The sequence below is a fragment of the Dermacentor andersoni genome, chromosome 7 (assembly GCF_023375885.2).
Source record: "Dermacentor andersoni chromosome 7, qqDerAnde1_hic_scaffold, whole genome shotgun sequence".
NCBI classification, from domain to species: Eukaryota; Metazoa; Arthropoda; class Arachnida; order Ixodida; family Ixodidae; genus Dermacentor; species Dermacentor andersoni.
In genome coordinates, this window is record NC_092820.1 from 122,862,457 (window position 1) to 122,876,772 (window position 14,316).

The window sequence follows — 14,316 nt, forward strand, 5'->3', positions numbered from 1 at the left end:
CGAGCTCCTCCATTGTAAAAGGAAGGTCCATGCGGCAATCTCGGGAATGGGGGACATCATCTCGGGCTGGAGGATCTGGGCGTGTCGCTTGGTCTGCCATTCGCACACAAAAGTCTTCTGCGACATCGATGTCTTGCCGCCCTTGGAAAAGCGCGAGTGCCTTGAATGGAAAACGCTGTTCCGGAAGGCAACGCAGACCTTGCACCGTTTTCCAAATGTGAGACAGCGGCTTGCGGGGGTCGAGTGTTTGGCAAAACGTTGCCCAACGTTCCGACGCTAATCTATTCATTCGACGCTGAATCTTCTTTTGTATCCTCCTGGCTGCCCTAAGGTCATGGATTGATCTTGTACGCCGATATCGACGTTCCGCCCGACGACGAAGTGCGCGAAGTCGCTCTAATTCTATGTCGAAGTCGTTTCGCGTGTGAGAGATCGTCAGTATGCGAGTGGCGTTCCGCATCGTATTTTTAATTGTTTGTTCTAACCCAGAGGGCAGGCCCTCGCTGCAGGCATCTTCCATATCAGATTTGAAGTTGGCCCATTGAATCGTCCGAATGGTATTCCGTGGGCCAGATCTAGACATCAAGCCTTCGATGTTCAGATAGGTGGGAATGTGATCACTCCCATGGGTCTTAATATCTGGAAACCACTTCACATATCTGGCGAGAGAGTTGGAGACAAAAGCAAGGTCGAGGCAGCTGCCGTATGTCACGCCTCGAAGAAAGGTGGGGCTACCATCGTTCAAGAGAGTAAGGCCATAGTTGTAGGCGATGCTTGATAATCTTCGTCCTCTTGCATTTGTCTTTGTACTTCCCCATGCTGGATGGTGTGCATTGAAATCTCCTATGATGACCCATGGAGCGGGGCAAACACTCAAGATATCCGCTAATCTTTTAGTGTAGAAATTGTTGGAAGGCGATATATACACGCCTATGAGAGTAAACAAGAGTTTGTTCTTTTTAACTGTGACGCATATATACTGATTGTCGTCGTGGGGCGCAATCGGTTGCAAAACATAGGTGAGTTCCCGACGAACAAAAATGATGATTTTGCTGCATGCACTATTTGTTGATGACATGAAACATTCGTACCCTGACAGTCTGATTGGTTTCGACAAGTTGGGCTCACAAATGACAATGAGTGGAAACACATTGGTGTACACATACTGACGGAAATCTGAAATTCGTGATTTTAGCCCTCTGGCGTTCCACTGCATGACGGACGCTGCCTTGACTTCTTTTCGGAAGGATGGGGTATGGGTAGCCATCTTTCTAGTTGAGGGATTCAAGCACTGGGCTTAAGGCGTCCAGCACTTTAAGTGCGCTTCGAGCAGACGGTGTCCCCATCTCAACTAAAATCGTTCGGATGGCCTCCATGAGGGAACGTAGCACCGAGATGACTTGATCTGTTTTAGGTGAATCATCAATGGCCGGAGAAGGCTCCGGTGGCGCCGTGACCTTCTGAGGTTCCTTAGCAAGGGAGCGGCTCGGTAGCGTAGGCCATTCCTCTAAAGAAAGAGTCTTATCTGATGCCCTCGTGGAAGTGGTGGGCCTTATCGCGTCGCGACTAAGTGGTACCGTAGTGGAGCGGGTACTATCGCTTCGCTCATGCGCCTTCTTTGAAGACTTACGACGGTGCCGACGTCGACGCCGACGCCGGACTACTTCGGCTGCCTCCCTGTGGGCCGAATTGTCTCTGGCCATTTGCTTCAGAACCGCGCGCTCCCTCTTGATGCGGGGGCAGTCTTTCGACGAGGCTGCGTGAGGGCCGCTACAGTTAGCGCACTTCAGAACTGTGGCACCGCAGGTCACTTCTGCATGAGGTTCAGCGCAACGGGGACACAGAAGCGAGTTCGGACACACGCCCTTTACGTGTCCTAGCCTGAAGCACTGATGGCATTGAAGCGGCTTCTGGATGAATGGTCGAACTGGATGTCGAAAATGTCCGACTTTAACGTGGGAGGGTATGCAATCCCCCTTGAAGATTACTTTTACGCAGCGCGTATTCCCAAGACGGCGCACTTGCGTAATGATCGTGCCCTCGTTTGCCGCCTTGATGAGGCTAGGTAAATCTTCATTGGGAATGGCAATGTCAATGTCGTAAATTACACCGGCTATCGATGTGTCGTCGATCGGGATGAAGGGGCGCATTTTGATTCCGCCAAGCTCCGTGATTTCTTGAAGTGTTCCAAGCGCACTCGCGTTGTACACGTCTATGGCGAGTATATTCTTGCGTGGGTTTATTCTGATGTCTTTAATTTGATCCGGCACCGCACGTTCCAGAAAAATGGATAGGGCTTGCCTGTTCAGCAACCGTAGGTTGCTTGACGGTTCTTCCGGCATAAAGATGATGACGTGTGGCCAGCGCGCAGGCCTTGACTTCATAGTCGTAGTGCTCGCAGGAGGTGACGGCGCTGTGTTGGCGATCTTTCTCTTCGCCCTCTTACTCCGGACGGGTATGAAGCCGTCGTCGGATGAGTCGTCTTCCGACATAGAGTACAGCTCGGTGTCCTCGGTGTCGCTGGGGGAGCCAACTCGCTTCCTTGCGGTTGACAGCCGTGATGACTTCTGGCCAGGAGGGCCTGTGGCATGCTCCGCGTCCATGGTCGCAAGACGGGGAGGTAAGGCACCCCGAAAGGCAAAGAGTTCACCAAAAATGCAGAGAGCACAGAAACAAGCGTTCTGTCAAGAAGACACTTCGTCGTCTTCCACCGCCTTCACAGTTGATTCTACTGGCCAAGGAGGCGACAGGATACAGAAAAGTATGTGGCCACTGGCAACAAGCGCGAACAAAAGTCCTAATAATGCTCCACTCGCGCTCCTTAACCGTGTAACACTATCATCGTCTCTTTTCGAAAGGGTTGAACTAGATCTCGGTCCCTACCCGCATTGAACCAACGACAACCGTCGGACTGCACTCTTAATCGATAAGCAGGCGCATTATGCTGAAACCGCAGCGATGCAAACGGCCATGGGTAAAAATATCTTGTCCTTCCTGATCCCTTTGTTATAACGTGTCATAGAAGCCTACATAATATGAGCGATGGCTGTCGTAGTCGGAGAGCTCTTGCGTCTGTATGTCTTCCAGTTTTCTCACGAGGCCCCATATCACCTGCAGGTGAACGGTATTGCTACGCGCACCAATTGGACGTTGACGAACATGCTTTAGAGGTGTGTAGATTCTAGGCACAAAAATTGTGATGCCATCTTGTCCTTTACCGCGTACTCCTGCAACACTGCAAGTCTGCGATGGCAAGAACGCCAAGTCATGATCGGGGACGCGGGGAAGATGACGGATATGCATCCTAAGGGAATCCGCAGTAACATATATTTAAATGTGATTATTTTTGGCGAGCACTATTGTTGCAGCTGCTGACGCACGGCGAGGAAGTCCTAAACACGTGCGCAATGCTTGGCCCTGTAAGCTCTCCAATGAACGAATATTTGACTTGCACGTACTGGACAACACTGGAAGGCTGTAGCGTGGATACCCTAGGAACAGAGCTCGGCACAACTGAAGCATGGGGCGTACAGAAGTGCCCTATGTTTTCCAGCACATTAATCTCAGTACCTGGGCAATCGACAACAGTTTTTTCTTTGGGTACGTGCAATGAGGGCTCCAGGAAAGATTTCTGTCGATTATTGCACTCACGAATTGATGGGTCTTTCCATAGGTGATAGTGGGTCCATTAATCGAGACTGGGTAGGGTGTCATAGGTTTATATGTGAACGCAATCAATGCACATTTCTCGGTCGATACAGTAAAGCCTTATGTTTGAATGTATGTTGATGTCAAAGTTGCTGCCGGCTGCAATCACACGCGAACCTGAAGGCGAGTAACCGCACAAGTCTAAAGGCCGATGTCATGTGCGTATATCGAGAGGTAGATTGTTTTCGGTAAAACTTCAGCTAGTCCAATGAGTGTCACATTGAACAACGTGGGCCTCAATACTCCTGCTCGAGGCACGCCGCAGTAAGTATAATATTCAGCTGTGGGGCCATCTTCTGTTTGTGGAAAAAAACCACCGGCGAGTTATCTAGTCGGATAACCAACGAAGCATATGGCCGCCGATTCCAATAGTCTCCAGGGAGTTGTTGACGGGTTCATGTGCAGCGTTGTCATACGCGCCTTTCCTGTTGGACAAGAGCGCAACTGATATGCGCTTACGGCTATTTTCCTGTTGCACAAACCTTATCCGTCAACGACGCTATCAACAGAGGAAAGACCTCGACAAAACCCCGCCATGGAAGCGGGGTAGATATTGCAACGCTCGAGATATCATTCTAGACATGCAAGGACCACCCTTTCTCTCATTTTTCCGATGCAGCTGGCCAGAGCGATAGGGCGATATGCCGCCAAGTCCAGCGGAGATTTTCCCGGCTTTAGCAAAGGCACCAGCCGACGTCCATTGCCGAGGAACTGTTGAAACTGTCCAGAAGCGCCCTTCTTGCCTCTTGTACAAGGTGTCCCAGGGCAGCATAGGTGACGCCGTCAGGGCATGGAGAGGATGATCGTTTAGAAACGGTCAGGGCAGCTTGGAGTTCTTTCATGGTAAAGGACCCGTCCATTCCTGGTACACCAACCGCAGGGAGGACACTCACATCAATGCCGGTGTTGACAGGCTCGCCAGTGCCTTTCGCACAGGATTCCCCCGTCACACCAAACTCATTTTTGCCGCAATGGAGGGCCAAAGCTGCGAATGGGTGTTGTTGTTGCGAAGATGAACGAAGACCACGGACTGTCCTCCATATATGTGAAAGATGCTTGCGAGGGTGCAGTGATTCACATAATGCCTTCCGTCGCTCTCTCTCTAGTTTGTCTGGGCGACGCCGAACTTTCTTCTGAATGCGTCGTGCGTCTTTCAGATCATAAATTGATTTATTGCGTCTGTACCGTCGTTCTGCACACCATCGAATCGCACGAAGTCTCAAGTTCAGAGTGAAAATCCGTTCCGTTTGGCGGCTGCGATAATAAACACTTGGCAGCTTTCATTGCTTCTGCGATGGTGTCGTCGACGTTGTCGGCGAAATCTCTCCGACAGGCTTCTTTCATAAGCGACGTAAACATAGTCTAGACAGCACGAGAGCAAGACTGTGTGAGTCTATTAATCTTTAGGTAGGTAGGATGTGATCACTTCCGTGATATTGGAATGCCTTATGTAACTGCGCAAACGACAACTGACGGAGAAGGAAAGACACAGGACACTGGTCCACACAGGTCCGTTGACGTTTGCGCGGTTAAATAATGCATTCCAATATCGACCACCAGCTATCCCGCCTCTCCCTGTTAAATATGTCACTTCCGTAAGTCTCGATGTCGCAAAACCATTTAACACGTGAAACTCCGTGACACTAAGTTCAAGTCGAGGCAGCTGCTACACACCGGACCGCGCAGATAGATCGGGCTACCATCGTTCATGATGCAGCTGTCATAATCAGAGGCAAGCGACACAACATTCCTTTCCCTGGAGTAGATCTTGGTGCTTCCCCAAAGCAAGTCGTGCGCATTGAAGTCCTCAGTTATGACCCAGGGGTCATAATTTTTTTTTAATATATATTTCAGTCTTTCAGAGTCAAACTGCCTCGATGGGGAGATGTAACAACCAATAAGAGTGAAAGACACTCTCCTCTTTCTGACGCGGAGGCATACGTATTGGTTGTAGTCATGAGGCTGAACAGTATGCGAAACATAGGTCAAGTCCGTGCGGATGTAAATGAGAACGTTGCTGGTTCCTCGCTTGTGGAAGAAGCAAAAACTTCGTAACCAGATTATTTGCATGGAATTGACACATTCGGTTCACATATAACAAGTATAGGAAACCCATTCTTCAAGACAAATTGGCGCAAGTCCGAGATGCGGGACTTCAAGCCTCTGGCATTTCATTGAAAAGTTGCCCTAACTTCAGCGCGAAAAGAAAGGTCTAGTCCAGAAGACTCTGGTTCAGTACACTGGCCATTTCGTCATCACCGATTGCTTAAGCGATGCGACTTACGCGAATGCTCGTCTCTTGTCTACGGGGGGGAAGAAGAAGAAGCTCGAAGCGTGCAGACGTGCTTTGCATCGGCTCCGTGATTACAAATTTTCCAACCGCCCAAAGTCTGCTGGTACCACTGGGATCAGCGGAATATATTTCTAAACATCAAGGGGATTCTACGGAACCGAAAATCGGTGAGCCGCAGTTTTAAGACCAACGAGAGCCCTATTCGTTCGGCCACGCCGACGGTAGGGTTAGCCCTAACACCGAACGCTGGCGCGCGGGAGCTCGGAGACCCGCAAGCAGCCACCGTTTCAACGGTGAGCTGTGGGGGCGACCCAGCCCGGAAAGCTACGATCGCGGGAAACCCAGGCACCATTGCCCACCAACCCACCGACACCGAAACCATGGAAGTCGTATCCGAGAGTCACCCGAGACCCCTGCCTGACGAGGCCTTGCCTGGGCCGTCTCCCGTCCTCTCGGAGCAGCTCCACAATCAAGAATCTCAGTGGCAAACGGTCGTTTCCCTTCATCGGAAACGCCGTCTTCAAAAACAACAATCCACTGGTGAGCAAGACCCAGTCGGGCAAACCCCGCCATCGAAAGCCACACCGTTAGGGCTAGCTCTAACCCAGGCGCTAGCCGCCGCCGCGAAAGCCACGTCGCAAGCTACCTGCGAAGAGCGCGGAGCCGGAACACCTATTTCTGAAGACGCGGCTGCAAGGAGCAGGCCTCGCCGACGCGCGCCTCCACTCCCGCGCACTGACATGAAAATCATTATCCGCCCGACCCCGGGCCTCATAGTTCGAAAACTACAGACCCACCAGGTGGCCAAGGCGATCGTCCAAGCCACCGGAGGTGCGCCGACCTGCAAGGGGGATGATTTCATCGTCCGCCTGCGACATGGCTCGAACATCATCATCGTGAGCACCCCTCACGAGGCCACGGCGGCCACCCTCATGAAAATTATGAGCCTCACCTTTCACGGACGATCACACCCTGTGAAGGTGTATCTATCAACACCCGAGGGCCTGCTTAAAGGTGTCGTACACGGCATCGACGCAGGCACCGGCGAAGAAGAGCTTATGGCGAATCTTCGGGTCCGCACACATGGAGTCCGCATCGTGCGGGCCCGTATGCTGGGACAATCCCAGACAGCCCTACTCCACTTCGAGGGACCCCAGGTGCCTAGATTTGTGTATTACTACGGAGGGGAGATGCCTTGCCGAGACTACCAGCCGACAAGGCAGTTCTGCTCCATCTGTAGAATCACCGGACACCGACCAGACGTCTGCCCCAACCCAACGGTTCGTGCGTGCAACGTTTGCAACCACATTAACCCAGACGTCGGACACACTTGTGTTCCGAAGTGCGCCCTGTGCGGAGGGGCCCATCTCACGGCCGCAACAGAGTGCAACAACAAGCTCAAGCGCATTCCACCCAGATGGAAGTCTACCTCCACCACTACACCCAAAACCCAACGACAGCCTCGCCCGGTCACTCAGTCGACCAAGGCGGCTGACCTTCGCCCGCGATGGTTCAGCTCCGAGCGGGAAGACTCCGACTACTCGGAGTCTCCGAGCATCTACGGATCCCGGTCCGGTTCCAACCCAAGGTCCAGGTCCCGCTCCTGCTCTCGCCCCCGGTCTCACTTTCGGTCGCCCAGACGGCGATCTCGGTCGACGCCCAAACAAGGACAGCAGGCAGCACCAGCCACCGCGGCACTCAAAGACAAGGGGCCCCAGCAACACCACCGAAAGACCAAGGAAGCCTCACTCAAGAGGACTACCACCAAAGAACACGAGGTAAGCTGGGCAGCAGTAGCCTCCCCCTCGTATAAGAAACCACAGACGCCACCATCTGTTAAATTGGAACAGGAACTCGCCACCATGCGCGCACAGATACAAACACTCACACAAGAAAACAGACAACTCAAACAACAAGTGATACAGCTCACACAAATACCACAAGAGATGGCTCCGCACAAAGACATCATTGACCTACAAACCCATGTCGATGCCATCCGCACCCAGATGCAAGCCTTCATGGACGCTACACGCGCCCAGTTGGAACAAATAACACAGACTGCAATACAACGCACAGATGCAGCAATAAAACACATTGAATCCACTGTAGATAGCAAGCTTAGGAACCAGCTTCACTCCATAAAACTACGAAAGACGCTACGACAGAACCTTTACAAGGCCACACCTGTAGCAGCCCCGAACCAAATCGTAACATCACCGACCACAACGTCCAACAATGCCTAGACGATACAGGCAAGTCAAAGAAAACTTAGAAATTTGGCAATGGAACTGCCGTGGGTACCGGAGGAAGAAAGGGCTGCTGACACAATTGATCGCCCATTCCTCAAAGCCACCGGGGGTCATAGCCCTACAAGAGCCCGGTACCCGACCAACACTATATGGCTACGAAGAATACCACACAAGTCAAGACGACAAGTGGAAGGTAGCCACACTAGTAGACAGAAACATCACAACCATACAACACAAACCCATAGACGACGTGGACATACTACATGTACTTCTCGAAATAATATACAAAGGCAATCAGAAACAGAGCGCCTTCATCCTCAACATTTATTGCCCCCCCAGCCAAAGGCGGGCAAACATCGGAAAACTCTTTGGGGACACCCTCCGCCTCGCTAAAGACAGTCCCCTGGTAATCATCGGCGACTTCAACGCTCAGAACACGCTATGGGGGTACCAGAGGCAGGATTGGAAGGGTCTCCAGCTACAAACACTAATTGAACAATGTCACCTCACACTCATCACAGACCCGAACATACCGACGAGGGAAGGGAACAGCGTAACACGCGACACCACTCCCGACCTCGCCTTCATCACTCAAACCACGCGAGCCGAATGGCTCAACACACTCGAAAACCTAGGCAGCGATCACTACATACTAAACATAACACTACAGACTGGACGCCTACGCAGGCAGATCGGCACAGCTAAGCTCACTGACTGGCGAAAAATCAGGGAATCCCAAGAACAGGATGCCGACACAATCACGAACCTGGAAGACTGGTGCGACAATCTCCGTCGACATAAACAACGCCACACAAAGGAAATTGCCAGAACGGAAGAGACCCCAGAGGTGGATCCCCACTTGCTACACCTGTGGGATGCCAAAAGGGGCCTTACCCGCCGCTGGAAAAAACAGAAATATAACAGGAAACTGAGGACGCGCATAGCACAAATAACAGCGGAAGCAGAAGAATATGCCATGCAACTCGCCTCAGCGAACTGGTATAGATTCTGTGACTCTTTCGGTGGCACGCTGGACCCCACCAAAACCAAGGGAGAAGGTCACAGGGCTCTGGAACGGTTACTACACACCTACCCAGGGAGCGAACAAGACCTCATCGATGCCATCAAGACCAAGTGCTATGGAGATCCCACTCCCACACAACCATGTAGAACACCCTACACAGGACAACCCAACCCACTAATGGACGAACCTATCACCGAAAACGAATTAAGAGCAGTCATCGCAGCCACCACCCGTCGTAACACAGCGGCGGGGACGGACCAAATCACGAATTCGATGATCAGAAACCTGAGCGACAAGTCTATCTCCACGCTCACGGCCTTTCTCAACCAGCACTGGGAACAAAGTACTGTACCGGCGATGTGGAAACACGCACGAATAATCATGATCCCTAAACCGGGCAAGAAATTGGCAATTGAAAACCTCAGACCCATATCGCTCACGTCCTGCCTCGGCAAGGTGTACGAAAAAATTATAAACACGAGACTACAGAGACACTTGGAAGATAACAAACACCTGCCGGACACCATGTTCGGTTTCCGCGCAGGCCTATCCACACAAGATGTGCTACTTCAAATCAAGGAAGAAGTCCTCAGTAACGTTTCCCGCAGCGGCGAACACGTCATCCTAGCAATCGACATCAAAGGGGCTTTCGACAACGTCAGCCACCAAGGAATCCTAGAAGGGCTGGCCGACACCAACTGCGGCGAGCGAACGTACAAGTATGTTCAGAGCTTCCTGAGCCACCGCACGGCGGAGCTGAAGATGGGAGAGATCCAGACTCCAGTGTACCACCCTCCCAACAAGGGCACACCACAAGGTGCTGTCATCTCTCCCACGCTGTTCAACGTCGCCATGATCGGTCTCGCAAGCAAACTGCAGGATGTAGCAGGTCTTCGGCACGCAATCTACGCAGACGATATAACGCTCTGGACCACAACAGGGTCCCTCGTTGAAAAAGAAGAACGGCTGCAAACTGCAGCAAATCTCATCCAAGATTACGTCGGCCAACGGGGTCTACAATGCTCCCCCGAGAAATCTGAGCTCCTACGAGTCTGGCGAGGCCGGGGTAACCACACAGTCCCCACAGACCCAACAAGAAGACTCGAGGTACGCCTCAACGGGGGCCTCATACCAGAGAAGCCATTGCTGAGGGTGCTGGGCATGTGGCTGCAGTCCAACCAGCGGGCCACACACACCCTTACACTCCTTAAAACCAGTGTCAAGGCGGTATCACGCATGATCTCCCGCGTAACATCCAAGAACAGAGGCATGAAGGAAAGGGACACCCTCCGACTGGTCAGTAGCCTGGTGGTGAGCAGAATCACGTACAGCCTGCCTTACTACCACCTCACACAGTCCGAGACAAAGCAGGCCGACACACTTTTGAGGATGGCTTTGAAGACCGCTCTCCGCCTGCCGATGAGTACATCGACTGAAAAATTATTGGCGCTAGGGTTGCACAACACCCTCAGCGAACTGACAGAGGCCCATTACGTCTCGCAACAACAGAGACTTGCGCGGACTCGCACGGGCCGGCAGGTCCTACAAACCTTGGGGTTCCCAGCAATAACAACACGAACCCAAGAAACCTGCTTGATACCTCGTCACGTCCAGGACAGGTTTCACGTTGCCCCGATACCACGCAACATGGACCCTAACCTACACTCCGGCAGGAGGAGAGCAAGGGCCCAGTACATGGAGAAAGCGTTCAGGTTCAGTACAACGGCCCGTTTTACGGACGCCGCCATGTATGGGACGAACAACAAGGGCGCAGTTGCAGTGGCATGCGACCACCGAGGCCACGTTACCTCCGCGGCATCGACCCGCCCCTGCACGATTACGGAAGCCGAAGAGCTGGCCATCGCGTTAGCCATCCGCGAGGGCCTACACGCCAACCAACCATTGACGATCCTCACGGATTCCCAGCAGGCCTGTCGCAACTTCCTACATGGTAGAATTGGAAGACCTGCTGCACAAGTCCTAGCCGGAATACTCAAGGAGGACTCTGAGGACTTCACCACCCAAACCATCATCTGGATACCGGGCCACACTGGCATCACGGGCAACCTGCAAGCCGACAGAGCAGCTCGAGGATTCGTACATAACCGAGCACTCATCACGCCGGCTGCAGAAGACCTGGACCCTGTCGACCTCGAGTATTCAGCCATCGTGAACTACCACAGGGGGCGTCGCTTGCGATATCCACCACCCCATCGAAACCTAACGACAGAAGAAGCCGCTGCCTGGCGTAGGCTCCAGACAGGCACTTACACGAACCTACACATATTACATCGGATACACCCCACAGCCTACAGGGACGAATGCCCATGGTGTGGGGCCACACCAACCCTATACCACATTACGTGGGAGTGCACACTACACAACATAGAACACCCAGACACGAACACCACGAGGGAGCAATGGGAGGCACTGCTGTCCAGCTCGGCCCTCGACGACCAGCTCAAGCTGATTAAGAGAGCTGAGAAGATGGCAAGAGCCAGCGGAGCCCTGGACTAAGGGCCCCGACCATTAGCGGTTTTTCTGATTAGTCTTTTAATAAAGTTTATCTATCTATCTATCTATCTATCTATCTATCTATCTATCTATCTATCTATCTATCTATCTATCTATCTATCTATCTATCTATCTATCTATCTATCTGTCTATCTGTCTATCTGTCTATCTATCTATCTATCTATCTATCTATCTATCTATCTATCTATCTATCTATCTCTTGTCTACCCTTCTACGACGCAGCTTGTTCGCATCGCCGCTTGAAGCGCTCTCATCCCAGTAACTCTAGAGCACGGTACGTCGACAGGTGTTTCAATGACGCCAGGAAATCGGTTGCTTGGATGCCTGCGCGTCGTTTTGGCCGCGTGCGTGGCTAAGGGACGCAAAAGGGTATGGGGCATCATTTTCCCCGCTAAAGCATGCAATTCCATGGCACGATCGCGGCGAGCGTGTATGAAATTGTGAAAAAGTTTCGACAGCACGAAACTATAGTGTTCAAAGAACCGTAGCAATTAGTGCTGTTCACTTTAAACGCGAATTCGTTACATTGCTCGCTTAAGTGATTAGTGAAGAGCCACAATGAAAAATTCCGTGCCATACAAGACAATTGTTTCATAGCTTTCTGGGACGCTTCTAAGGCCGCACGAGGGACGAAGCACAGAAGAGTTTTTCCGAACGATTCGCGGTTATGCAGGCAAGTCGGCTATTAAAATTGCGTTTTTAATTTTATTTACATCATGCTCATGTTGTCCTTGGTAGGAAAATTTTGGAACGCCGAACCAAGAGTACATACTGACCAGCTGTTCACCAGGCACATCTTCCAACTGTAACCTCCAACGACCAGGTACATATTCCAACTGTAATATTCTGTAACCAAAGCCATGCCTACCGTGTGCCGGCCGGCCCTATAGTTCACATAGGCTCTCCTGTGCTTCCGAATCTCGCCGGCAAGCTGCCGACGCCGCCCATCGCGCGCTGTATTACTGCAGAAAATAAAGTTGCCGTTGCAAAGACTAGTTGTTCGTTTTTCAGCTCTCTCGAGTAAACGTCGTCCCCTTGCACGCACAGGCACCATTCGAGACCTAAGATTGCGCATAATCTTTCAACGCGTTGCATGCGTCTGGTTGATTGGGTGATATTCGCGGCCACTTTAATAAGCTCATTTGATTCATGTTAACAGCCCTTTCAATTGAGTTATATTATAGTTATTTATTTTGTAAAGCTGTTTATCCCGGGTGCGGGATGAACAATGCTTAGCAAATCGTACCACAAAAATATAGGAGCAGGAAAGCTAGCAAAACGTGTTTCCTCGGAGCTTAACTGTTACGTGAATTGGGATGTACGCTGATGCGGAACACTGAATGACACATGGAAACGCATCTGATTGTTGTCTCCTGATCCAATGATACCTTAATAAATTTCAAGGCTAGACATACAATAATAACACCGTACATGTATACGTTACGTACTGACGATTTTCAGACTTGACTCGCCTCCGGTTCCTATCGTGGGCAGAGCTGCGGGAGCAACTCTAAGCACGTCTCCGTTCTATATTGCGTCAATATCGAAGCTAAAAGCCTAGTGACGACACTCTAATAAGTGTCCCAATCCAAACAAATTGTCGACACCTCTCGGGAAAGCGCGTAAACTCGCCACTGGTAGTCAACAGCACGCTCGCCGTGCACCCTCCAGGGCGATCCCACATACCAGCATGGCGCCGCACGGCAGACGGCGCTGCCATCGCAAAATGGCGGCGCACTCAGTAAAACCGTCTACGGACATTTCCCAACAAGACAAATATTAATGCCTGTACGATGCACGCGACAGATAAAGAAACGCTGGAACAACTGCTACTAACCAGATCTACGCGTGCAAAGGCGAACAAAACACCGATGTTTGTTGCCGTGCGCATTAAAGTAGCGCCGTCCTTTGAACTTGGCTACCGGTTCGCCGGCTCCCTGCCGTTTGCGCTCACGATTTCTTTCTTTTTTGCTCGAAATCATGCTCGAAGGAATGCAGCCCATTCTACAGCGGAGTTTCATGCTAAGCAATCTTCGCGTGAAATTTTTGTCATACGATTAGCTGTTACCTTGTCCAGAACAAGATGCACCGTCTCCAGACGGCTACTGAGGAACGCGTCGGAACTCAGCACAGCCTCGTCAACGCTACCGAGCACTGCTTCCGCCACTTTGTCAAGCGATCCGTAGCCGCTCTCGAAGGCACAGTCGAGCAAGAGACAAGCTTCTTTGGCGTCGACGTGCTTGCGAAGGTAGGTCAGGCACGCACTTGCCAGCTCTTCTAAGAGGTATTTCTCTGCTGCAGCATTTGTGTGCAAGGCTTCAAAGCAATTCTCGATCCTGGCCCGTCCCGCGTACACGTACCTGCACAACAAAAGCGAGGTGGCCAAATAGCTTTCACGGATTAGCTTTTCAGGAAATATACAATGGAAATACAATGCAGCAGGACGGGCGAATGAACAAGCCTCGTCCTTAATATGCATCAAAAAAATTAAAAGACAACACACGCTT

General features: G+C 51.5%; 1 protein-coding gene across 3 annotated transcripts in view; it reads right to left on the reverse strand.

Annotated features, from left to right (window-relative positions):
* Nucleotides 1-14,316, reverse strand: part of LOC126533882 (BTB/POZ domain-containing protein 6-B-like) — a 47,221-nt gene that overhangs the window by 10,723 nt on the left and 22,182 nt on the right. For all 3 annotated transcript variants that reach the window (XM_055072477.1, XM_055072476.1, XM_055072478.1), the window contains exon 5: nt 13,878-14,169. In XM_055072477.1, the coding sequence (XP_054928452.1) occupies nt 13,878-14,169 (292 nt within the window). The remainder of the gene's footprint in view (nt 1-13,877; nt 14,170-14,316) is intronic.